The sequence below is a fragment of the Drosophila innubila genome, chromosome X (assembly GCF_004354385.1).
Source record: "Drosophila innubila isolate TH190305 chromosome X, UK_Dinn_1.0, whole genome shotgun sequence".
NCBI lineage: Eukaryota > Metazoa > Arthropoda > Insecta > Diptera > Drosophilidae > Drosophila > Drosophila innubila.
Window position 1 is genome coordinate 10,974,789 of NC_047626.1, and position 26,888 is coordinate 11,001,676.

The window sequence follows — 26,888 nt, forward strand, 5'->3', positions numbered from 1 at the left end:
GTAATTAGTATAAAACAACACTTTAAATTTTATTTTGAGACGTTTCTTTTTTTTTGTAAAAAATCAAGTCAAATTGGACAAAAATTTTGACTTGTAAAGTTGCAAAGTCAAAGATTTGACTAACTTCAAACTTTTATAACTTTGTTAAAACTTAACTGATTTTGAAGTGGAATGTCATTTTGATCATGGTTTGGCGTCTTAATTCATTCTGCATTTAAAGTTAATTAGTTTCGTAAAAAAAAATTTCCCTCTAGATATGGGCTTAGATTTTAATACCATAGGGTCCCCCCTTTGAAATTTTGAAAAATTAATATTTTAAATCTTAAGTTTTCACTTTTAATCAACTCCTTATAGCGTTATTAGTATAAAACCACACTTTATATTTGATTCTGAGACGTTTAATTTTTTTGTAAAATATCATGCCAAATTTAACAAAAATTTTGACTTGCAAAGTTGTTAGATCAAATGTTTTACCAACTTCAAATTTTCATAACTTTGTCAAATCTAGTGCGATTTTCAAACTGAATGTCATTTTGATCATGGTTTGGCCTCTGAATTCAATCTGCATTAACATTTAATTTACTTCTTTAAAAAAAAATGCTTACCTCTACAGCTTGGTTTTGATATTTTTTTTATTTTTTTTGTACATTTTTTTTCAAGTTGTCTTCTTTTAAATTTGAATAATATAAGACTAATATTCTTGATTTTAGAAGTGGTCTTTTTTTCTGTGAACTCCTAATTGCGACACAGCTCCATCTCCAGCTGCAAGCTGAACTTCAGGTGCAGCACCCTTCAGTACTGTCGTTTGGATGTTTGGGTGTTACTCGTAATTTGCGCACTCAATGGAAAATTGTTAATTAGATTCCTTGCTTGCCGTGTGACTTTGTCTTCTTTACCACGTTGTCGTTGTTGTTGCTGTTGTTGTTGTTGTTGTTGTTGTCGGCCATTGTTGTGTTGTGCCACTCCACAGGTCCACAGGGTATGCTCCACCAAGAGCACCCTGTCGTTTGTACTCTGCTCCTCTCTTTTCTCCCTCGATTGAAGCGTTTTAGCCTGAGCTTTGTGTCAAAGTTGGTTAACGTGATTGCTGTCTCCTCCCTCAATTCTTCTGCTCTCTGAGCAACCAATTGTTTCAAACCAGCTTTCCGCTTCAACGACTCAACGAACCCAACGAACTTTAAGTGCAAAGCGTTTTACACCAACAACAACAATAACAACAACAACAACAACAACAACAGCAAAGAGGGCGCAATTTTTGCACTAAACTTTTTGCTCTTTCACTTTTTACAAGTGTGTGTGTGTGTGTGTGTGTGAGTGTGTGTATCGTGTTGTGTGGTGAAGAGTGGCTTCAGGTTTCGGTTTAGTGAAATCTTGCAATGGTAACAAGTGCAGGAAATAACACGGATGTGAGCAGCCAAGCAACGAGACATTCGAACATCCGTAGAGCGATTAGGGAACACTGACAGAAAGAGAACCATATAGACAAAGAAAAAGAGAGAAAGAGAGAGAGAGAGAGGGAGACAGAAAAAGGAAGCGAGCTAACGTCACAAATTTAAACTGCAAGTGAACAAAGATTAGCGCAGGCTCCATAAATAGCCTACAAAAGCAATTGATTCGTTTATTCACTTGAACTGCATTTTGTGAATATTGACTACAATTTAGTAAAATCAAAGTTAAACTATTCATATGTACTTATGTCATAGTTTCTATACTAAGGGCTGGTTTTTCAATGTCTCCTTAAATTTATTAAATATATAAATTCAAATTGGACATTGATTTCAATACATTTTTTCTCAAAATATCTGTTGTTTAGTTATCAAACCTCTTAAATAGACATTGAAAAACCGGCCCTAAATTTGGAGAGAATCTGAAACTCACTACATTCTTAAATCTCTTTAAGTTTGACTGTAGGTAGAAGGTCTTATAATAAAACAAATAATTAACCATTTCCACTATAAAGTTTTTCTGCCTTTTTGCACATTTAATTTCATTATCGTAATTGAAAATTTATTCGAAACTTTACCAATAACACATATATATTTTAGAAAAGTTAAAAAAAAACACAAATTTTTAAACGTAGAAAAGTGTGTATACACTTTGTAGTGAATATAGGGATTACACTTATAAATAAGATCGATTTCTAAAATCAATAAATTATTTTAATAGAGAAAACTTAAAGAAAAATATACAAACAAAAAAAAAATAAACACAAAAATAGTAGGTCGCACAATCAAGAATTGTTCTCCATGTTTCAGAACTTCAGGTTCTAGACGTACTTTTTCATAAGGTAAGGATCTTTATTTCAAAAAACTTAATATTTTTTTAATAACGTATTCTATTCGATAATAATGAAATTTTCAGAATAGTTTGGAACTGAGGACTGACAGAACAACAGGTAGTATAAATTGACTCGTCTGTAGATGCGAATCAAGATTGAGTAAATCCTAAATTGTTGGAAATATCTTACTCTGTATGTTACATATATTTCCATAACCTTTTTTTTGTCCATGTTTAATGGAATAAAACTGGAATAATTTTGGCTACAGGTTGTTAGCCTGGTCGCATACCAACCTCCCTTCTTTACTCCTCTGTTTGCTCCCTTTTGAGCTGTAGCTGGAAAAAACCCGTTGAGAGACTTACTCAACTGGTGCGATACGAAATGCGATTGGTTCCACATGTGCTCTGTGTGTGTGTAATGTGGTGTGCGAGTGTGTGTTGTGTATTTGTTTCAATTAAGCGCAAAAAGCAACGTATTCGACATGGCCAGCAAATAAAACTTAGACACGCAATCCGAGGGCAATGGTGAACATGGTGCATGCAACATGGGGCATGCAGCAAGCAGGCAAGTAGGCGATAAAAGGGTTAAGAGCCGTAGGCAGCAAACTCAAAGGGGATGAGCAAAAAAAAAATGAGAAAAAATGCCAATTAAAATCTTAGCCATGACAAGTGCATCATGAGGCAGAGACAAGACAAGGCAAGGACATGACAGGATGAGAGAAAGAGAGAGAGAGAGATGAAGGAGAGGTAACAGAACTGGGCAAGTGAGTGAGAAAAGAAATGCAAGTGGCAAGAAGAATACAACAAAAAAAAAAATATACAAAAACAAAAAGAAACTGTTGGGACTGTGGGCAAATGGTTGAAAGGGTAATGGCTAATGGGTAAATGGGTAACGGGTACTCGTTACTCGGGCTGTGGGTACTCGGTACTCGTTACTGGGCTTAGCTTTTGCCTGGTTGGTGAATTGCCGCGCCTCAAGTCGAGTCGACGAGGGAAATTGCCCCACTTGTCGCCTTTGTGTGAAGATTCTTTTTGCTATCCGCTCGCAAATGGCACAAAAGTGGCTTCTTTTCATTATTCTTGTTGCTCTTCTTCATCTTCATCATCATCATCATCATCTTCTGCTTCTGCTTCTTCTACTACTTGCTGTTGTTGCTATTGTTGTTGCAGTTGCAAGAATGCAAGCGTCGAGTGGCTGCTACTAAAATACTTAAGCATCACACTTCAGGCCTCATAAAAACAAGAATAGCCAAGAATGTGCTGCCAAGTGGCCAAGTTCGTGTTTGTCGACGTCTCCTCACAGATTAGAGATTAGGAGACAAGAGAGAACTCCAGAGAACTCAACAACAGCAACAACAAAATGGCAATTAAGTAGGCAAGTGCAGTGACAACAAATTTTAAAGTGGGCTAAAGCTCAACTTAAGTTAATTGAAGCTCATAAAGTTGATTAAAGCTTAATTAATTTTATTAAAAATTATTTTTATCAACTTGCAAGTAGATCAAAGCTTTAAAGTAAATTCATAGCAACTTGCGAATTTTAAAAAGCTCAGCTTAAATTGTTTAAGGCTCAAAATTAAATACTGATTTCTCATTAAATCCATATGCAAGTATATTAAAGTAATTTACAACTAGAGAAAAGCTTACGAAAAATTTTAATTTCAGCTTAAAGATTCAATCAGAGCATTATTTCACATTACTTTTCAAGTAATTTAAAGCTCAAGCGAACTTTAAAAAACTCAGAATTTAACTCTTAGCAACTTGCAAGTACATAAAAACAATTTGAAAAACACTTAAGTTCAGCAAAAATTGAATAAAAAAATAAAATGGCTAAAGTTGTTGACCTAAAAATAGACTTAAGCAACAGTAAAAGGAACAAAAGCTCTAAAGCTTATATTAAGCAGCTTGCAAGTACATTAAAGCTTAAGAAAAGTTGATTTAAGCATAAAAAAGGAAGTCTGTAAAAAGAATCTGTCACCTCGATATTTAAAAAAAATTATGATAAATAAATGATAGCAGGAGGATGCATTTTTATCCATCGATATTTGTATATCTTAGATAAAATTATTAACAAACTTGATTACAAAAATAACGAAAATTGACTTTTTATACTGAAATTTTCAGAGCGATTGCCAATAAAATATTCAAGTTATATGTAGTACTTTATTACTACCATATGTTGCACATATAAAGACGAAACTGATCTAGTAATTTGTTGGTTTTAGTGCGGACAATTCAATTTATTTAAACGCGAACTGCAGCAACCCTTCGCTGCACCAAGTTAACCATTTCCAATTGGATTTTTGTCGTGTGCGTTTCTTATTAGACAAGTTTATGTGAGCCTCGAATTTCTTTTGGCTTTTGTTGGTTTTCGGGTGTGTGTGTGTGTGTGTGAACAAAAAGGGTTAAAGCACATACCGAGAGAGTGAGAGAGAGAGAGAGAGGGAAGACAGGCAGACTGACACACAGACAGACAGGACACACATGTCCTCGTCAAGGATGTTGAGCTGGTGAGGAGATGTATGTGCGTGTAAATTGCGTATAAAAGCGTATGTTGAAAATATTTATTGCCCGTTGCGAATCCAACAAAATGAAAATGAAAATTTCATTAGTTGACTAACATTCGCATTCGCATTCGTATTCACATTCGTATTCGTATTCGTATTCACAACACTCACTCAGACACATGTGTGTCGATTTTCCACTTTTTTTTATCCTTTTGCTTGTTTTAAGCTAAATTGTTTATTTTATTAGCAATTTGGGAAATTTATGTGCTCCGCAAGGACCTTTTCGGTTCAACCGATTCGAAATGAAGCGTCGGAATGCCCATTAATTAGCGTGCACCAACAGACAGACTAAGAGAGAGACAGAGAGACAGAGAAAGAGAGAGACGAAGAGACACAGTGAGAGAGCGAGAGCGCTCTCTTCACATTGCTGCTGCTGCCCTCTGTTGGCCAAAGGATGTGACATGATTTCTGGTTTTTGCATTGTGAATAAGTTTGCAAGGACTGCATTTGAGCCAGGACATTGCCTACCTTTAGGCGAGCGCTTTATTTGTAGTATAGTTGCCTTAGGGAGGACACTTCAGCTTACCTGGTAAACAAGTTCCAGTTCCGGCGAAGCTTTTAAGCTGCGGAAATCCTGCAATGAAAAAATGAGAGTGTAAGAGTTAGTAGAAACACAATAATGCTAATTATTTACTAGGTAGAACATTTTAAGCAATTTCGATAATTCTAAAACGATGTTATCGATAACGATTTAACCTCTAGACATGATATAAACAAATTCCAACATTCACTACCATCATTTAGAAGTATATATGTGAATAGCGGTAATGATTTTATTTGTTAATCGAAAATTTTCATCGATAACTTATCGATAACACTTGTATCTGTTCATTGTTAATTTTGGGTGCTATCGACTTATCGGCTGGCAGGGCCATTCTGCTGTACTGTAGCTTAATTTCGCAAATTTATCGATGACTTATCGATAATACATTTTATGCTGAACTTAAAGGCTAGCAGGGATATTTAAGTGGAGCTTTACTGTGATACAAATAAAGACACACACACACACGTCGTTTTTCGTATGTCTGTTTTTTCATCAGTTCTTTTATCATTTATTAGCCAGCTAAAAGTTATCGGCCCCTGCGATCTGACCCTGACCGCGCCCTTTCTGTTTGCCCCCAGAAAGGAACTTATGCAGCCGAAGTGACGGATGAGCTGAAGAAATAAGCGTCAGAAATGCAAATCGAGTGAATTTCGCAAAACTTCAGAGTTTCCCCGAAACCAGAGGAGTCGTCTCTCCGACTCAGGAGCTTATCGGCCTCGGTTTTGGTCTCGGGGTAACGGGGTCTTTAGGTCTCTTGGTCCCTTGGTCTCCCGGAATGACATATCAAATCAAAATCCAATTTGACAGACAACCGCGCTAATTTCTGCTCGATGTTTCATTGTTTCAAGGCGTTCGGTTGCGGTTGCTTTTGCCATCAGCTTTGTTTGCCCCATGCCGCAAAAGGGGTTGCACGACTCGCGAAACGGACACAGACATGAGAAGAGGGGTAGAATGGAGAGGGTAAGGGGGCTTAGAGGGAGGCAAACTGAATTGGACTTCAATTGTTGTGCTGACGCATTTCGAATAATACGACATTGCGAGTACAGTAAGAATGTTTGCATGTATGGAAGATTACTTCCCGGTACACTGAAAAAAAAGACCAAAGACCAAAAATATTTTATTCTTAAATTAAGAACATTTTTAAACCATATTACTAATACAATGAATATAAATGTAAAAAAATCACAGTTCTTAATACAACAATAAAAATCTTAAATTGTTAGGAAAGTATAAGAATGTTCTATTTCATATGGATCAAGTGGCGCTCTGCTTCAACAGTTCAGTTGCGAAAACAGAAGGCGCCGGCTCTAATCCACTCGTAACAAAGTAAAATAACATTTATAAATTGTATATAAAGAAAATTTAAAAATTATTTAATTTTTTTTTTATTTTTTTGTTTTTATTTATTTTTTTCATTTTAATTATAAGAAGTTTGATTCTTAAATGTTATTTGAAATGTTCTTAAAACCAAGATGTGTTTTCTTAATCTAAGAATTTTATGTTCTCGAGGCATTTTTTAGATCAAAGCTCTTAGTTTTGTGACCAAAGTCTTAATTTTATAACATTTTTTTTATCAGTGTACCTCCATAACCCCTTATACCCCCTTAAAGCCCCTCGCTGCCACTCACATGATGAGTATATACGAGAAACGTCAACAATCAGCACACATCAAACTGGAAACTACATTTATTAGCTTTCGCCTTGTTAGGGTAGCTCCCTCCCAATCTCTTACCCTCTACCCACTTCCCTCTATCCTCAATCACTCTCTAGCTATATCGGGTAAACGTTCCCGTTCTGGTGCCTGTGGCATGTCAACGGCAATCAGCAACTGCTGCCGTTCTAGATTTACCAGGAATTCTTAAAAATTGTGAAATTCGATATAGCGCGAATGCTGTGTAAAGAATTGTGAGTATACTCATACTCAGGCAAGTATAAGTACAACAACAGCGCAAGCTGAAGCTGAAGCTAAAACTGAGGCTGCAAGATGTGAAAATAACTATAGAAATGCAAGTGACGAAGTATTTATAAACTGATTAACGCTAAACAATAGCTGATATGGGTCTCTCTCTCTGCCTCTGTCTCTTGACCTCCCTCCCTCCCTCTCGCTCTCTCTCTTTTCAGCTTAGACTCTGTACAGAAAAAGTGTAAAAAGTCTATTGAGTTTGTCAAAAGCGAAATTTGCATAATTTTGTTAAGTATATAAATATTTTACCTATAGCTCATTGGCGCCAATAAATATTTTCTAAATTTTGTCATTAAATTATTATAATACCGATTTAAGATTTGGCATACACAAAGCTTAGTATTTTGTCGATGTGTGCTAAAAATTGAGTTTAGATTGGACAATAGACATTGAAGATATTGAATGTTTTTTCATTGGCCTAGTAAAAAGAACGAATGATTTTTGCGTTTCTGGGTTCGAACCCCGCATCAGAAAAGCTTAAAACAAATTTTATGTGGAAAAAAAATAATAGTTATATTCAATTTAGTTTTAGAATTAGTTGGCATATATTTTTATTTTAAATAATATTTTTATAAATTTGAGTTTTATTATTAATAATTTATTTTTGTGTAGAATAGATACGGGGTCTTTTACAGTCGAGTTTGATCGACGTATTCAATCAATTCGGCTACTCTCTAAATCTCTTTTCTTCTGGTCTGCGCTGCTTTTAAGCGGATTTACAGCGAATACTTGCAACACATTTCTAATCACAATCGACCACACAGTGTGCCCTCGAAAACCACAACAGTTTCGTGTCGTGAGCTCTCTCGGATCTTGGATCCCCGAATGTGCCGCGGGTCATGCAAAGTAGCCGCTTTAGTGTCCACAAACACCAAATACACACATACGTCAAGTGTGGCAAGTGCGGTAAGTGGGGCAAGGGGCAGGGGGAGGTGTGTGCGCAGACAAGTGAATGGCAACTAGCGGTAGGTCATACCTTGAATAGTTTTGACTACACTTGAATGCATTTAAAAAAAACAACATGATTCATGACAATTTTCCATAGAAATGTGCTACGGGTTCTTTTTTGTGTTTTGAACTAATTGAATACCTTTGAATACATTCTGAATATATTTGTTAAAATTTTGACGGCAACAATTCCAAAAATTTGCTATCCTAAAGTCTGGTATTAAGCCAGTGAATATATTGTAAATATAACATTAGTTTAATACATGCCTAATTCTTTCTCAATAAATTATCAGAAAAAAAATAAATATATTTTAAGCTGTTTAATATTTATGAATAGTAAAAATATACAATTGAATACACTTTAAAATTATATAATTATTATGCGAATGAATATCTATAATTAAAAAATGTGTAACTGAAAAAAAACAGAAACATTTCAAGTGTTGGAAAAAAACAGTTCTCAATTTCTCAATTTATGCATATCGCCTTCGAATACAATTTTAGTAAGTGAATAAGTTGCAAAAGCAATTGAATAAATATCGTTATTAATTAAATCAAGCGCCAGCTGAACCAAGTGAATACACTCACACTGATTCAAAGGCAAAACAAGTACACAGCCCAACAAACAAATATATATAAAATAAAAAAGATGAAAATTAAACAGGTCTGCAAGCGGTCAAATGGCCAAGTGGCCACTTGAAATGATCAATTGGAGATGAATATGAATATAAATATTTGAATGAATATATAGGCTGCATAATTAGCAGTCATCGGCGGCGAGCAGTGAAAGCAACTAAAAATAAATAAACAAATCAGAAAATCAAATAAAAAAAATTTAAAAAAAAAATAATAAATGACATGAATTGAAAGCTGAAATGCGAACGGATTCAAATTTTGATTTGAGTCTCGAGACGAGCCGCTGAAGAAGCGAACGGGACTCACAAAGCGGCTCAAGTGCCAAATCGTGTTTATTTGCGCTATAAAATTAGCGCAGCACTCACGTATCTTTCTATCTGTATCTCTATCTGTATCTGTAGCTGTAAATGTATCTGTATCTATGAGCTGTGCTTTTGGGCACGATTGCCCCGCTGATTGCCATATGACGCGGCATAAAATCTAGCATATGATTATATGCTATTTATATGCACACCCACACACACAGACAGAAGCAGTCACACTATGATTATCATAATTATAATTATTGTTCACTTTTTTTTTATACATTTATTCAAGTTAATTGCGGCTAATTCCGTTTAATGTCAAACTGACTCAACTTTTTGGCCCTCACACACACACACGCACATACACACTTACACACTCACACACAGTCACACAGCAAATTAACCCCTTGAGTGCCACTCAGATTCGTTTGTCAAGTTGCTTTAATTGACTTTTAAATTTGCAAAAAAAGAGAAAAAAAACCGACAAAAATTACAAAATGAAATGAAATTCACGAAAAATCAAAGCGAAAAGTGTTTGACAGGGAGCTAAAGGAGGAGGTAGTGGTAGGGGGTAGGGGGAGGGGTAGGTGTGCTTGTCGAGGTCGCTTCTAAAGTGCAACGGCAACAACAGCAACAACAACAATTGCACTCGTGTTGCCAACGTTGACGTCGCGTCGCGTCGCGTCGCTTCATCATAAAAATGTTCACACCTCAGACAATGCACACAAGTGGCATGTGGCAGGCGAGGCAAAGCGGCAAGCGGCAAGCGCCAGCGGGCGGGCCGAGGCATTGGGGCACTTGACTGGACACGGGCGTGCTCAAAGGGGTGAAGAAGGGGCATGGAGACGGGAAGGGGGTAAAGTTCGCTCACACGCCGCAACGAAGGGCGATTGTTGAATTCTTTTTATTTTTCTTTTGATTTTTAAACAATTTTCTCTAGATTTTTTTTTTCTTTGCTGTTTTATTTTTAATTTACGTCAACGCAAAATCAAAGCAAAGTCAAAGCAAATTGTCTGCTCAGGGTCTGGTGTCTATATAGCCTCTCTATATAAAGACCGCACACATTGAACACACACACACACAATTAAGAGGATTTCTATCAGTTAAGAGACAGCCTGAGTTGCAGATTGTGGCTGGGACAGGAGACAGGCGGCAGGGGGATGTGGCAAGAAGGTCTGAGGCTATTAGCAAACAGTCTCAAATATCAAAGGGGCAGTGGCAAGTTGTTGCGTGATAGATTATTGCGACATGCAGCAATTAGCAGTTAGTTCTTTCAACTAAGTTGCTTTCATTATGCAACACTTTCACTACAAAATTGATTATCATAGTAATATTAACAATAATTATCTGATTAATTTGATTAATTTATTTTACCTTTTTGTTAATTTAAAATCTAACTATGTAATTAACTTTAACTTTATTTATTTTATTAGGTAGTAATTATTCTGTATACTGTAAGTAAATAAATAATAAGACAAATATTCCTCGTTTTGTCAGAAAAAATAAAAAATGCTTCCAAAATTTTACGTTCTTAAATTATTCTTCTTCTTTCTTATTAAAAAAAAATTTGTTAAAACCGTTTTTGGTATAACTCCGCAGTTTTAGTTTCGGCGATTATCTGGATACGAATTCCACATTATTAAACAATAAGCAGAAACTCATTTTAAAGAAGAAACTTATCTTAAACTTTAAAGCCTGTGGCAATTAACACTAATAAATACTTATTAATCCAATTGTTTTTTCTGAATATGTCGTAATCTTTGCAACAAAACATAAAACAATTCTAATTATTTGAATACCCCCTGACTGCTTAACTTTTAATTTTATTTTCAATTTTAAAATTTAAATATTATATTATTATTTTTTTTTTTCAAAATTATAGTAGAATAAAAACACAAGTTCTTCAAGAAACAATTTAATATTGTGCACAATTTCTGTGAAGAGCTTACAGAGCATCTGCTATTCGAGCATACTTTTGTTCAGCTTTTCGTCACTGCCAAATTAATTGTTGGTAGTGCCGGCGACTTTTATTTAACATTTTGCGAGCGTTACGAAAAAATTTTGAAATGGTTAATTGAAACAACGCGTAAATTGCCAACAAAAGAAGAAAGAAAAGCGAAAGAATGACAGAAATATGCAGGGACATATTCCTGTTGATGCTCCTATTATTGCCAGCAGATGGCGCTTCAAAGTTAAAAATGCCGCACATAAAAAGTTCTCGCTATCAACTTGCAATAACAAAATGTGAGAGTGTGACAGAGAGAGAGGGAGGAGGAGAGAGAGCGATAGAAAGAGTGTGTGTGTGTGTGTATGTGTGTGCAAACACATCAAAACGAATGTCACAACAAAGCGACGAGCGCCAAAGTGAAAATTGTCAATTAAATGAGAAAAAATGCTTGCATATTTATAGATACATATGTACTATATATAGTACATACATACATACAACTATATAAATGGCCTGTGTTATGTGCTACCAATTTTCCGATTCGGTTTTTTCTTTCGTCCGTTTGCATATTGTGTAAAAGATCAAAGGCACTTAATGGCCCGACTGAGTGACCGTTGTTGGTAAGAGGTAGGCAGTGTGGAGTGAGCAGGGGGAGGCGGGGTGGGGGCAGGCTGAAGCGCCACTAGAGTTGACAGGAAATCCGTTTGGGGCTTTTGGCCCCAAACTTGACGCGACTTTAATTGACGAAAGCGGCAAATGGGAAAAATCAACAAAAGTGTAAAAAATCAGCGAGACAAACAACAGCAGCACAACTACATACATACATAAATACATACAGACAAACAGACATACATACATACAAATCAGAACGCAAAGCAAGCGCCAACAATATGCAAAATTAAATAAGATGACGGGTAAAAAAAGCAGGCAACAATAACAGTTAACAGTAAGAGCGCCAAAAAAGTTCTTTCTCACATTTATTAAACGAAATTACGCGAACGCGATAAATAAATAATATAATACGCACACACACACAACAAAATATAATTAATAAACGAACGAAACAAAAACTTGCACATAATAATAACAACAATGCGCAGGAAGAAAAGAGAAAAAACACAATGCAAATAGCAAAAATATCGTACGGAAGTTGCCAACAAATACAATTCAAATGAAAGGAAAGAGAGCGGGAGTCAGAGAGCAGAATGTAAGAGTGCGTTAGTTAGCAATGGCAGTTGAAGAGTGTGAGAGAGCGTGAGTGAGTGTGTGAGAGTACATGTGAATGTCAAGCATAGCTTCAAGTTAAGCTGCGACTGAGCGGCTGCAGCAACAATTTGGCACACTGTGAAACAGTAACAACTACAACAATAACAATGCGCGAGTGATGACGATGACATTTCAACGCTAATTAAAATAATAATAACAATAACAACAGCATCAACCACAACAACAACAATAACAGTTGGCACTTCAAAAAGCCAGATTATCTGCCGGCACACACATATACACACACACACACAAGTAAGTAATTATGTATGTACGAGTATTTGAGTGGGAGAGTCAATCGCTGTGCGAGCTTCAGTTGCTGTTGTTGTTGTCGTTGTTGTTGCCCGTCGCACTGCAGTGATATTGCCACTTGCTCAAGTCAAGCTTTAGTGCTCTCTCACTCTCTGCTCGCTCCTTCGGCCACTGCTCTCTTCACGCCTTAAGCGAACGCTTGACGCAAATGTTTCTTTTGTCGCTGATCCGCAGACAAAGTCGCGTTCTACAGTGGAGCAAACTCTACAGTTAATTAATGGAATTATATACATACATATGTATTTTCGATTTACAAACTTCAAAAAGACGCACAATAAAAACAAATGTACGGTTTGTCAAGCATTGGCTTAAGAATTAGGAATATAACATACATAGATTTAACATTTTTAGATTTAATTACATATATTTATTGAGCCAGCTAAAATAAATTTAAATATTAAATAATTTAATTAGCTGCAAAAATAGCAGTAATGTTATTTTAAAATTTAATTTAAAAAAATTCAGATTGAAGAAAACAAATTTACATTTTTCTTTTTTTCGAAATCCGCAAAAAACTCCTACTTGCATAATATAAATAAATGATTTCTTATTTAAAAAAAAAAATAACATATTTTTTATTTGAAAATAAAACTTAGGCAATAGGAGTTAATTTTAAGGAGTGGCAATTCTTATTTTAAAACTTATAACAGTTGCGCTGCCTAATTTGTAGCTAAGTATATTAAAAGGTGTAAGTTTAAGTTTAGTTATACCCAAGACAATAACACATTCAATCAAAATTACCTAAAGTATATTAATTATAGAACTTTTAAATTCTAATCGATACATAATTTATTTATTTGTTTAAAATTTGCAAGAATATTAAAATTTAAGATTGCATACGGTACAAACAATATTTTTAAAGATAAGCTGATTTAAATTTAATTTTGTTAATTAATTGCAATACAATCCCACTGTGTCGTCGTTTCGCTTTCATACACACACACACACACACACACATACAAACATACATATTGCCCTGCATTTGTGTTGAGCAATTGCCATTGCAATTAGCAGCTCAACTTGAGTTGGAGTTGGAGGTGGAAAGTGAAGTGGCTCAAAAGCTAAAGCTGTAGCTTGAGCCGCAGTCTGTCTGTCTGTGTGTGCGTGTGTGTGTTTGTGTGACTGCTCGTCGATGGCTCGTTGATTAATTTCTTTTTTATGCAAACTAAGCGGCTCTTGTCGCTTTTTGTTCGTTTCTCTTTCTGTCTCTCCATCTCCCCATCTCTCTGTCTCTCACTTACTGACTGAGTGTCTGTTGCAGGTGACAAAACCAGTTGCCGATTGCTAATTGCGTTCTTACTGTTACTCTAACTGTAACTGTAACGACAGTTGTGTCAAGGGGTGTATGTTGTGGGGTGGGGTAGTGGCCGAGGGGCGGGGGGGTAGTTTATCTTACCCTGCGCATGCAACAGTGGATGATGCGGCGGCATTGCGGGTGGCGGCGGCGGCGGCGGTTGTTGCGTGTGATGCGAATGCGGATGCGGATGTGAATGCGGATGTGCCGCATGTGGGTGGTGGGGGTGATGCGGATGCGAATGCGAGTGCGAGTGCGGATGATGATGATGATGATGATGCACGGCGGCGGCAGCGGCCAGCTGATGTGGCATAAAGGCGGCTGCCACCGCGGCATGTGCATTGAAATAGGCCATTCTTGAGGCAGCTGCCATGGTCAGTTGTTGTTGTTGTTGCTGTTGTTGTTGTTGCTGGTGTTCCCTAAACTGATGTTGTTGTTGTTGCTGCTGCTCAATGACCGCTGTTGTTGTTGTATCTGCTGAGCTGTTGCTGTAATGTGTTGCTGTTGTTGTTGCCGTTGTTAAATCAGTTGCAGTTTCACATGTTGTTGCTGCTGCTGTTGTTGTTGTTGTTGCTGCTGCTTTTGTGGCACTTGTTGTCGCTGCTGCTGTTGTTGTTGCTGATGTTGTTGTTGTTGCTGCTGCCGCAACTGCAAGTCCCAGCAGCTCTTGAATGGCAAACGGCGAACGTTGCGGCATCGCGCTCAAAGCTTTATTCGAATTCGATGTCGAATTTCGAGTCCACAATTTATTTGTTAATTTGTTGTTGCAATTAGCTAAAGTTGTTGTCGTTGCTGTTGTTGCTGTTGTTATGTTTGCTTTTAATTAAACGATTTTCAAAAAGCTTTGGCCACGCGCTCTCATCGCGCGCTCTCTTCCACTAATTCTAGCTCGCTGTCTCTCTTTAGTTCGCCTCTCAGTTGAGCTAATATGCCGGCTGCTCGAGTGTGCGTGCGTGCGTGTGTATGTTAGTGTGTGTGTGTGTGTGTGTGAGAGTGAGTATAGTGTGTTGTGTAGTGTGTGAGATAACAATAACAACTAGCCTCGAAGCCCGAGAGAATAACTGCACTTAACATACGAGAACACGTTAAAAAAATGATTGTTGACTTTGACTTTGACGCTGCTGTTGTTGTGCTTGTTGTTGTCGCGATTGCCACGCGATTATTGTCGCGCTTGAATCGCCTGTCGCCTGTCGCAAAAACACACAACAAATTCGCAATAATTTCCACGTTAAACTGTTGCCTGACTTAATGTGCACCAGGAGTTTTGTCGTCGTCGTCGTCATCGTTGTCGTTGTCGTTGCCGTCGTCGTCGTCGTCGTCGTTGTTGTTGTTGTTGCCTGCCCCAGCTTTTGGTGGTTGGCAACTTTAGCTAGAAAGTCTGCAACGGCAACGGGATTTGCTTGCCTCTGACTTGGTCCTCGCTGGCGACGTCCGTCACCGTCACCGACACTGTCACCGACACCGTCGACGCTGCCGCGCTGTTGACGTCGCTGCCACGCAACGGTAAATCGACGCCAGCATCAGGGGCGGCGTCAGTGCGCCATCGACACACCAGCTGCACTGCTCGCACACACGCAGCACATAGCGAACGCTGCTCAGCAGCAATTTCCCCTGCACAGCGTGAGACGACAACATGGCGCATGTGCGCAGCATGCTTGCGTGCGTTAGAGCGGCTAAGCAGTTGTACAGCAGTCGTTGGCTAGCTGTGCCGCTCTAACACACGCAACACTTCCAGTACGCTGGAAGTTTTCCAGTCGTTGGACCAGTTTTGTTGGTGTGCGTGCAGCAAGTTGCGCCTGTATTAGTGCATGTTTGTTAGTGTGCGTGGTGCCCATTTTGTATTGTTCGCGATGCCGCCTGGAGTGGGGGGAGGCAGCTACAACAGCAGCAACAACAACGAGAACGACAACGACAACTTTGGGCTCGTTCAATGAAGGACGCCAATTTATAGTCCAAAAAACGAGCCGAGAATCGCAGTAGTAAAAACTAATACGTTGTTGTTACTGTTATTGCTCTGGTTGTTGTAGTTGGTATTGTTTTTATTGCCCTCCTGTTATATTTGTTTTTGGGGGCAGCATTAAAAAAGCCGTCTAATTAAAATGTTGTAGAACTTTAGCTATTAAAATGCCAAAATTAGCGTTAACAAACACTGGAAACACACGCTGGAAAGGCGGATGCTAAAAACAGCTGTTGTTGTGACTGTGCGTGTGTGCGCCAAAATATGTGTGAATATTTTCAAGTCGATCAACAGTTGATTGTGCAATGGGCGACAAAACTTGTACACCGAAAAAAAAAGAAAATCATTACAGATAAAATAATTTACTTAACTCATAAAATCTTACAGAGCTTCAAAGATCGAACTTGATTGTAAAAAAAACACCTGAGCTTAGCGAACTTTGGACACCTTTTTGAAATTGATATTATAGCGTATTTTTTTTGCTGTGTACCACATAGAAAGCACTTGGTGCTTTTCTCATTCCATTGTCATGCTGTTTTCTCACGCCCACAAGTCAAGTGAAGATGAAGAAAACGGTAACCCACGCGCGAGCTTTTAACTCGCAAGTCTATTAAACAATTGAAGTGCCAAAAGCTCATCAAAGATAATAACAACAACAACAACAACAAAAACTGCGTGCTCTCACGCCAAACTTTGTCGTCTCTTTGTCTGTGCTCTCTACAAAGCGACAAGCAGTCTGCCGAAAGAGTGCGAGTGTGTGTGTGTGTGTATGTGTGTGTAGGTGCAAGCAAGACAGCTAGCGCTTAGTAATAGTTGGATATCGAAATTCGAAATTCGAATGATCGTGTGTCTATCATGAGTAAAGTAAACTGCGTTGCGTACTCTAAGAATTTCAGCGAGAAGTAATTTGATATTTTACTGCGCAGGTTAAACGCGGATCCTGAGTGCGAATGTGGAATGGGGAATAGGGAATCGGGAATGTGGAATGGAATGAGTATGATTCATGCTGTGAGCATTTTTAATGCGAATTTCCCATTTGTTTATTTACTGCTGAATTTCGTTCTCTTCTCTTCTTACGTTTTTATTTGATAAATAGTCTTATTGTTAATTAACTTGCAATTACAATGCGTATGTCAAAATAAATATTGAGTTTCTTCTAAATGCTTCATAATGAGCACAAGCATAATCATAATAACGATCATGATGTTTTGTATATGGTAACCTGATATCGCTGGCATAGTTATCATATTAGGTACAGGACTATAGGATTCCTTCCATCTGGCGATCATTATTTTTTGGCTACAGTCGGTTTGAAGATGGACATGAAGCTGAACCTGGAATTGTCCTGTTTTGTCCTTCAACTTGCAGCGTTTTGTTTTGCAAATATTTTGACGTTTTTTGTGTGTTTGTTCTCACAGCGTTTTTATCTGAAGTTTATACCTGACAATTCGCCAGTTGAAATCTTTGGCCAAAACAGGGTGCCCCAATTAAAAATGGCATACTGGTAGTTGACATGCCGACAAATGATTCAATTATCGCTTTTCGGCTCTCAAGTGGTCGATTCGAGTGCGAAAGTTGCCCATAAAAATCGATAAAGGCCCCCAAGTAGGAGTTCGAGTTTCCGATTTCGGATTTCGTATGTCGTATGTCGTTTTGTCGTGTTTCATGCGTTTGATTTCGGATTACCCAAAAAAAAAGGTGTTGCGACTTGTCAATTATGTGTCGACGTTTTATTTACTTAACTATGAGTACTCGCACACTCACACACATTTAATTCACTATTCACTATTCACAATTCACAATTCGACAAACTTAATTATGAACAATTAAAGTTCAGTTACTTTATTTTGTCTTGGCTTTTTATTTTTGGGCAATAACTTCAACAAATCGGTCAGAGTGGAGACTGAACGACTAAGAGATACCATACAGACAGTTGTGGAGCTCTCAAAAACGAATATACTTCTTTGTTTTTTATTAATATCTGAATACAATCTGTTTTTACTATGGGGTCACTATGATTTTAGGGAAATATTTGTAATCATAGGCTTGAAAGCTATACAAAACTAAAAAGATATTGGATATTTGTATAATACTAACAGCTGAAACGACACACCAAATTTTGGGTTTATACCTTTCAAATTGGTTGAGTTCAATGGGGTTGCTTAAATAGATAGACAGGTTAATAATACATGCTTAGATTTAATTTAAAGAAAATAAACAAACTTTTATTGTTGCTTCCAAGCACAAGTTTGGCGTACACATTCTGGATGCAACATTTAAGTACAGGGTATATAAACTGAAGACACCAAAGAGCTGTCAATAGCACAAAAACTTGAAGAGCCGTTGTAAAACTTTGCCAAAATGCCATTGTTCAAATGTTGTGTTTATTATTATTATTATTATTGTTGTTGTTGTTGTTGTTGCTGATGTGGTTGTTATTGTTGTTGCTGTCCCATTGTTGTGTAATTAAGTTGTTTCGCTGTCGGACATACGAGCATATAATGAACGCATCTCTTGGATCTTCAAACTCGGCTGCCAGCCATTTTAGTGTTAGACATCGAAAATAGATGTACAACAATAACAACAACACTATATTATTGTCACACCATTGTTGTTGTTATTTTGTTGTCTGCTTAGTGATTAGTTGAAACTTTAATTGCCGCACAATGGCAGCTTTATAAAAATCATAATCGCAATCATAATGATAATGATAATGACAATGGGCAACAAAAAACATAAATAATTTAATAATCAAACATGGTGGCAACGGGTCAACAAAATTGCTGGACTACTCTATAAAAAAGAAAAGTAAACTGACTGTTTGTGAACCGCTTTAGAAATGTTTCAAGATTAATATAAAATATTTGAAATATAATTTTTATTTATATAAATTGGCTTACAAAAATTATAGAAGAATTTAAATATTATTATTTGAAGAATTATTTTTAATAGTTAAAGGAAAGGTAAAGGGAATAAAATTGGAAAGAATATTTAATTTTTGCCGTCTGTATCTAATTGCAATTCCTATTTAAATTTAACAAAGTGGCACAATGCTTAACATAACTGATATGCCTCCTTTTGCATGGTAGTGTATACATTTGTATTAGCTGGTAAATAATGCCCGTCATTGTCGCATTTCAATTAAATCGAGTTTGATTTTCAATTATTTAATTGTTTTGCAACGTGAGAAAATTAATTTGGCCTAAACAATCAAAAGGTGAATGAATTACAGTTAAAAAGCGTGGATGCGATGTTCGCTATTTTGTTTTTATAACCTCAGAGATTGAACCGAATTTGAACAAACTTTCAACTTATTAAATCGAATGAAATATCAACTAGATTTGATAACAGTGTAATTGTAAAATGGCTTACTGATAAGAACAACAATAGTTTACGCTGAATTGACCATAGAAAACATTTTAAATAGATTGTTTAATCTTATCAGTTGCCTAGAATTTGTGGAAATACGTAAGGCAGCGTGGCCGAGCGGTCTAAGGCGCTGGTTTTAGGCACCAGTCCGAAAGGGCGTGGGTTCGAATCCCACCGCTGTCAACAAAGTTTTTTTTTTGTTTTAAATATTTGCTAACATAAAAAATATTTCTATAACTAAATAAGATATGTTTTAACATTTTTTTTTAGCTCAACTACCTTTATTATACGCAGTTTATTTTGTAATTGCTATATATGGATATATTAATTACGTATTCAAGTAGACGTTTTTAATCCCATACAAATGTTAAGTCATCATTAACAATCTGATGTATGTAGCTTTGTCCAAACTTTATTTGCGGGTTCATCCCTTAACATTTTTCCATTGAACTCAGAGACTACCAGAGGTAGAGTAAGAAAACTTGGTATGTGAGTTAATCTAAATCGATTATAAATTATTTTCATTTGATTTTACGAATCGCACTCCGCTTAAGCTTTCAAACTGATCAAAAGAAATGCCATCCTTATGAAAAAATACTTGAAAACATGTAGTCACACATTTCACATAAATCTCTATTTATTTTTTTAAATTTCATTGCAGCAATATAAAGAGAATTACATTAATACATTTACATGTATGATTTCTTAGTCGTTCTATTTATTTTCTACTAATTTATTTGAAAATTCAATTTACACGATGAACTTACAAATTTCTACATGTGTCCTGTTTTTTCTTATTTTGGGCAGAACCGCGCTGCTCACAGATGGCGCCACTGTGCAATTTATAGCTAATTTTGCGGTTGGTTTGTGTCCCCGCTAACGATTTGTTTCTCACGAAAGTTAATTAAAAACTTTGCATAGTTCTCAATTAACAGCCAATTAGCAGAAATAAGCTTTGTGCTTTGCAAACTAATCAAAGCATATTTACATTTTATATGTATATATTTATTCGGGCATAATTTTATCCTTTTTTTACAAATTATAAAATTACTACAAATTAAGGAAAATAGTATTAACGATAATAATAATTTAGCACAATATTTGCTCCATCCGGCGATCATCTGAAAAAGTTTTTTTCAATCTTCAAGAGTTGTCCTTAGATTATGAAGATTATAAGGAGAACTGTAATTATTCGCAAAATTTCGTAAATACAAAATATTCTTTAAGCCTGTATTAGAAAGTTAAATATGTTTATAGTGATATACCCAGCATTATTAATCAAACTTATATTTTTCTTATAATTGATAGACATTTGTACTTAGACTAAACCTCTTATATAGTCTCTAGGTATTTTTCAGCCCAAAGCCTTAAATCAACTACATATGGAACTAAAAATCATTTCTTGTGGTTTTTTTTAAAGGACTTTTATACTATTTTATTAAAAGTACTTTGACTTAGATCATTTTTTGAGTATCAGAAACTAGTAATTATGGATCTATATGTATAAAAATCTTTAGATGAAGAATTATCATATATAATTATAAATACCAAAAGAATAGATTATTATTAATTTTAGTTAACTATAGTTTAAGCACATAACATTCGCCTTTTGAGGGGTAGTTTAATATGTTAATAGGATTATCACCACTAATTTTTTTTTTCCATTTTTTTTGTGTTTAACTAAATTGGTAGGAAAAAAAATGATTTATCATGTGAGAACTCTTGAAAGTGAAGAGCGAATTGTGCGGACAGAGAATGAGAGCTCTGTTTGCTTGTGTGTGTGTGTGTGTGTGTGTGTGTGTGCTTAACAATGACGAGTAACCAATTTAAGGGACTGCTCAAACTGCGGACAGACAAGCGGGCAGAGGAGGAGGCACTTGAGGCAACACTTTTGGCCAAACAGAGAGCATAAGGGAGGGAGGAACGCAGGGTGAATGGTGGGAAGAGAGAAGGGGAGAGGGAAAGAGGGGTGTTTATTGCGTGGCACGTAAATTAGAAAATAAGCAACAACAAAACAAATTAGAAAACGCAACAAAAAGGGGACCAAGCATAAGGGTAGGGGTAGGTGTAGTGGTTGCACTACAGGAGAGGGTGTTGAAGGGGGAGGCGCAAGGGTGTGAAAAATTAGTTAACACACACATATAGAGACTGAAACACACACACACAAGACACAGACAAAATGGACGCGTACACTTGAAATACAATTGAAGTGTAACAGGAGAAGTGGACACTATAAAACAGAGGCAAAAGCAGAATAAGAGAGAAGAAGCGACTTAGCAGGTCGCAATGATGATGGAAGTTTCGCGCCGTAGGTTAATCAAATTGTGCCCGGAGAGAGTGTGTGTGTGTGTGTGCTCGGCAAGCTGCGACTTTATGCAAAGCAGCGGCAATGACTTCAATTAGATGAGGCACAGCTGTCAGCGAGTGAGTGAGAGAGAGAGAGAGAGAGAGAGAGAGTAAGAGAGCGGCTGGACGGTGGCGGGTGCAACATGCGGCAAGAGCCAACCAAAAGGGGCGCAATCATAAAAAACATGGCAGCGTTTGGAACAATTGCCAGCTCAGAAGGGAAATCAGCAGGAGGGGAGGCATCAACAGCAGCAGCAGCAGAAGGAGGATGAGGAGGATGAGGAGGAGACGCTCGTCAGCGGCAGCCACTTTCAATTGTGGCAAATTGCAGGCGTTTCCGGCGCTCAACGTCGGCTGCCATCATTACTTGGGTTGAGTTTTTGAATTTGAATTTTACGAGTCCAATTGCTCTCCCTCTCTGCCTTTCGCACTCGCTTAAGCAAACACAGCCCTCTCTGTCTCACATTGAAATACGAATATTTTTTTATTTTTTTTTTTTGTGGCATTTTATTTGTTAATTTTCAAATCAAAAGTTTTGAAGTATGCAACATGACGCAAATTTGATTATTGTGCTTTCAAGCTGATTTCCAACATCGACCCAAGTCATAGGGGCTGAAGAACCCTCGCTAAGGGTTGCCATCCACCTCTGACGGGAGCTTTGAATTCGGGTTGGGGTTGCTTCAGCTTTTGTTCAAGTTTCGCTCAGTTTCGCTCAATGCTAATGAGCCATTGAACCTGGCACATAATCAGCATGGATTTGCTTATATTTGTTTGAAAAAGCCGATGGCAATATGATGAAAATAAAATGAATAATGAGCTAGCAATTTTGTTTCTATTTTATTTATCTTAAAAAAGTGAAAGAAACATTAAAAAACAAAATAGGAAGACAGAAAATTGAAGAAAATTATTTATGATAAATTATAAAAAAATTAAAAAGATTAACTTCATGGAGAAAAGATATAGAATTGAATTTTTAGCTTAGCTGGAAAGACAAAAAGATAGAAATTTATAAAAATTTAAAATAGAGGGAACTTTTCATGTATCATGTCGTGTCTAGAGAATATATATTTTTGTAACTGAAAATTATATCATAGAATGCTAATATATAAAGTATCTAAAGTATCCACATATTGTATGAGACATATTGTACTGAAAGTATTACTGCAAGTGTAATTTACGATTCTACAGCAATCAGATTTCAGTTACCCATTTTTATATATAATATATATTCATTCCTCTTTTTATTTATTCAAGTTCCAATGAAACTGGGTTAATAATAATGATTTAAACTTAATAACGGAAACTTAAGCAAATTTGACGAAGCTGTGAAGTTTTTGTTTAGAATTTATAGCAGGGAATTGAAAAATAATAGAGATAATTATTTCAATTAAATGGTTTATAAAATTAAAGAGTACACGGCAACCATATTAAAAAAATACAGTTAATCATTTGAAGGTGAAAAAGAGATTAGAAATCGGAACTATATGGACTATAATATATATATATATAAATAAACCCTCTGCAATATTTGTCGTCTGCCGCACTTTCTCCAGAATTTTGAATTGGCTTACGCCTTTGAAATGCAGTTCTGTATCTCAATCTTTGTTGCACATCTGTCAAAATCAGCCAGAAACAACACAAATACAGGCACTTAACAACAGAGTTGAGAACAAAACAAAGACAGGTTGAAATGCATTGGGGGAAACCAAGAATTGAGAGTCAAGAAGTGAGAAGTGAGTACTGGGAAACTGCAATTGCAATTGCAATTGCAATTGCAATCGAGGCAGCGGAGATTGTTGAACCACCCACTAGGGGGCGTGTCAGCCAGCCTACCCAATCAGCCCAACCAACCTGTCAGCCTTTTTCTAACAATTTCTTTCTTTTTTTTTCATGTTTGTTTTTTTATTTTTCAGCATTTCTGATTAATTTTTGTTTGCAATCAAAGCAAAGGATCTAAGAGGAGTTCCCAGTTTCCGAGTTCCGAGTTCCGAGTTCCTTTCGCACCTTTGCCCTCTGCATATGCAAATTGTTTTGTATTGTTTTTATTTTAATTTTTTTGTCTTTGATTTGCTTTTTTGATGTTGGAGAGAAATCAATTTGTGATTTCACACCATTTGCTGAGGGGGAATCTGAGAAACAAAGCAGGAGCTGCGGATAAATTTCTATAATAAAAATATGGGTAGAATGACATTTCTGAGACTTTATGTATAATATAAAAAAACTAACTTAATAAAGCGTTGAGTTGTCATCTATTACAAAACGAAAAATTTATGATTTATTTACAGTTTTTCTAATTTGTTAAAGTCGACTTATATTTTGAACAATTTATCAAAGTTATATAGCTAAGGATAAAATTTTCGTACATAATTCCAATTTTTTAATTCAGGTATTAATGGGGATTTCGAAAGTGAAAATATGAATTTCATATAGAAAGTTATTGGGTAAAAGGAGCAAACCGTTTTTTGAAAAAAATGAAAAATAGTTGATTGAATTTCTGAAATCTTTATTTTGCTAAAGTATTTCTTTGTATATTAATTGAATTTCAGTCTGATCTTCAATAGTTCCCTTATAGCCATATAGTTGATTTTAAAAAAGAATATGCTTTTGTGACTATTTTAAATATTCTAAAAAATTTCTTAATTTTTTAAGTAAACTTAAGGAATTTCAATAGTTAAAGAATTCTTGGTATTGTTTGATATAAAAATATATGTCAATAAGCTACACTAGTAATAAGAAGATTGGTTTCTAAAATGTGAAATATTCGTCTTATATATCTTCATTTTTTTTTAAATAAGTATTCTTAAAAATAAAGAACAAATCTTGACAGTAAGAATATTTATTTTTGTATTTTATTTGACACCTTAATGGGTCTTGTTTTAAAATTAAAATATTTCTGGTGAATATTCTTGATTTTAAAAACTGCTAATTTTGATCAGTGTTGATTTATATATCTACTTTATTTAAAAGAGAAGAGTAGAGTAGAGTAGAGAAGAGAGAAGAGTATTTCCTGTTCGGCATTTAAAATGTAACTATTTCTTGTCTACCTCATTTATTCATTTCGCAATGAAATAATGATAACTTCTTTGAGAATTTGTATAATATGATATAATGAGAAAAATCAAGCTAAGGATTTGCTTTACTTTGCATCTAATATTTTTAATTCGTGTGTGTGTGTGTGTGTGTGTGTGTGTGTGTGTGTGTGTGTGTGTGTGTGTGTGTGTGTGTGTGTGTGTGTGTGTGTGTGTGTGTGTGTGTGTGTGTGTGTGTGTGTGTGTGTGTGTGTGTGTGTGTGTGTGCTGTGTGTGTGTGTGTGTGTGTGTGTGTGTGTGTGTGTGTGTGTGTGTGTGTGTGTGCTGATGATGTGAGGCAAATGAGAAACTGGCAACTAGAAAATAAGGATAATTGCGGGTGCAGCGCACTTGGAAAACTACTCGCAATGCGTCGAGTTGTCAAATGTCGCCGGTTGCCCCTTGTGCCGCTGCATGTTGCATGCCACCTCCCTTGTGCAAATGAAGCTGCCACATACAGTGGCGTCCCCACTCTCTTGCGTTGATAATGATAATGATAATGATGAGGCTGATTTAGCCTCACACACCATGCAGACACAAACACACACACACTCGCACACACACGCACACACTCGACTGTTGTTGTTGGGTGTGAATTTTCATTTCAATTATGCAAATACGACAAGTGAGTAGAACAAAGCGCCACGCCTACCAAGCAGAGCTGCACCGCCCCCGTCTCCGCCCCCGGCCCCATCTACACCTTCTACTTCTTCCGTCTATAGTAATGAGGAGGGGGAGGGGGGCAGTGCCTCACGCCATTTTGTGAAACAATGAGAAAATGCAGCCTGAAAACCGCAGCAATTTGTGGCTGCCGCTCGTTGGCTGGCAACAATACACACACACACACACACACACACACACACACACACACACATATGTACATATATGCACATGTGACTTGGCTGCTTGCCGCGGAATTTTGCAATTTGTGCATAATAATCATGATAATAATAATCGCACTCACACCACACACACACACACACACCTATACATAAAAAAGTGTATGTGTGTGTGTGTGTGTGTGTGTCGCCCCTGGGGCCAGGGCGTTGGCGTTTGACAAAAAAAAAATATATATATATATGAGAAGAAATGTTTGCAAAATGCGGCAAAAAAAAAATGGAAAAAATGGAAATGAAAACACTTTAATTCCAGTGCTCAAATACCAGATTCCCTGTAAATTAGTTGTATTAGGAAATTGAAGATGTTAAATTCTGAACTTATTGTACAGCAGATGTCATAGTCGATTTCATTTATTATCAAAATTAGGCTACTTTTTAAATATGCAAACTAAAATTATTCTAAATTTTTTTCTTTCAAACTCATTTCTTAGCAATTGGTGATGCCAGAATTCTTAATGAAACTTGCAGAACATTTGTTTTTATCTTACTAAGTTCTATTTTTGTTAAGAAATGATCGACTACTGCTTATATAATAATATATAATAAGGTTTACAAAGGGAAGAAATTTGATTCAGAAATTGATTAAATAATTTATAGTGCTAAGTACAATTTAAGGGAAATCCTATAGGTATAGTCTTAAAATTATTTTTTTAATTCCATAAGTAAATTTTGTTCACTTTTAGCTCAATATTTGTAAATCTTAAAGACAGTATTTAATAATATTGATTTGTTGATTAGTGAAATGAAAGCTGAAAGCTCTCGAGCTGGCTGGTTTCGAACTTTACAGGGTATTCACAAAAAGGATGTATAATGCTTATGCGGCATTCGTTGGGGCGGCAAGGCGTGGCAGTTTGTGGTTATGTGGCTTCTGTTATGTGTCTGGTTAATTGCGGTGGTTGTTGAGTACGCTGAGGGGTGAGGGGTGAGTGGCAAGGGGGATGATGGGGGTGGTAAGGAGGAGCGGGGGCGTAGGCAGCTGGAGGCTGCGTTCTGTTTCCCACTTGTGAGAATTGTGCAATTTTCAATTATTGCTTGCAAGTTTTTTATTTGCGTTGCAGCGAATGGAAGAAGCAATGAGTTAGGGGAGTGGGAGAGGGAGAAGGGAGGAGGAAATGGGGGAATGAAAGAGGACCGAACTGTGGCACAGACTTTGCATAATTATAAGCTGCGATTGCGACTCTGCCAGCCATAA

At 36.4% G+C, this 26,888-nt stretch overlaps 1 protein-coding gene and 1 non-coding gene across 3 annotated transcripts in view; one reads left to right on the forward strand and one right to left on the reverse strand.

The window, feature by feature from the left end:
- The window catches only part of LOC117785209 (chromatin modification-related protein EAF1), a 58,329-nt gene extending 43,575 nt beyond the window's left edge, over positions 1–14,754 (reverse strand). For both annotated transcript variants that reach the window (XM_034623127.1, XM_034623135.1), the window contains exons 1-2: positions 14,160–14,754; positions 5,368–5,415 (exon numbers count right to left, since the gene is read on the reverse strand). In XM_034623127.1, coding sequence (XP_034479018.1) covers positions 5,368–5,415; positions 14,160–14,754 — 643 coding nt within the window. The remainder of the gene's footprint in view (positions 1–5,367; positions 5,416–14,159) is intronic.
- A 4,732-nt stretch (positions 14,755–19,486) lies between these two features.
- On the forward strand, positions 19,487–19,566 carry Trnal-uag. Its single transcript has one exon. It is a non-coding gene; the product is annotated as a tRNA-Leu (tRNA).
- The last annotated feature ends 7,322 nt before the right edge of the window (positions 19,567–26,888 follow it).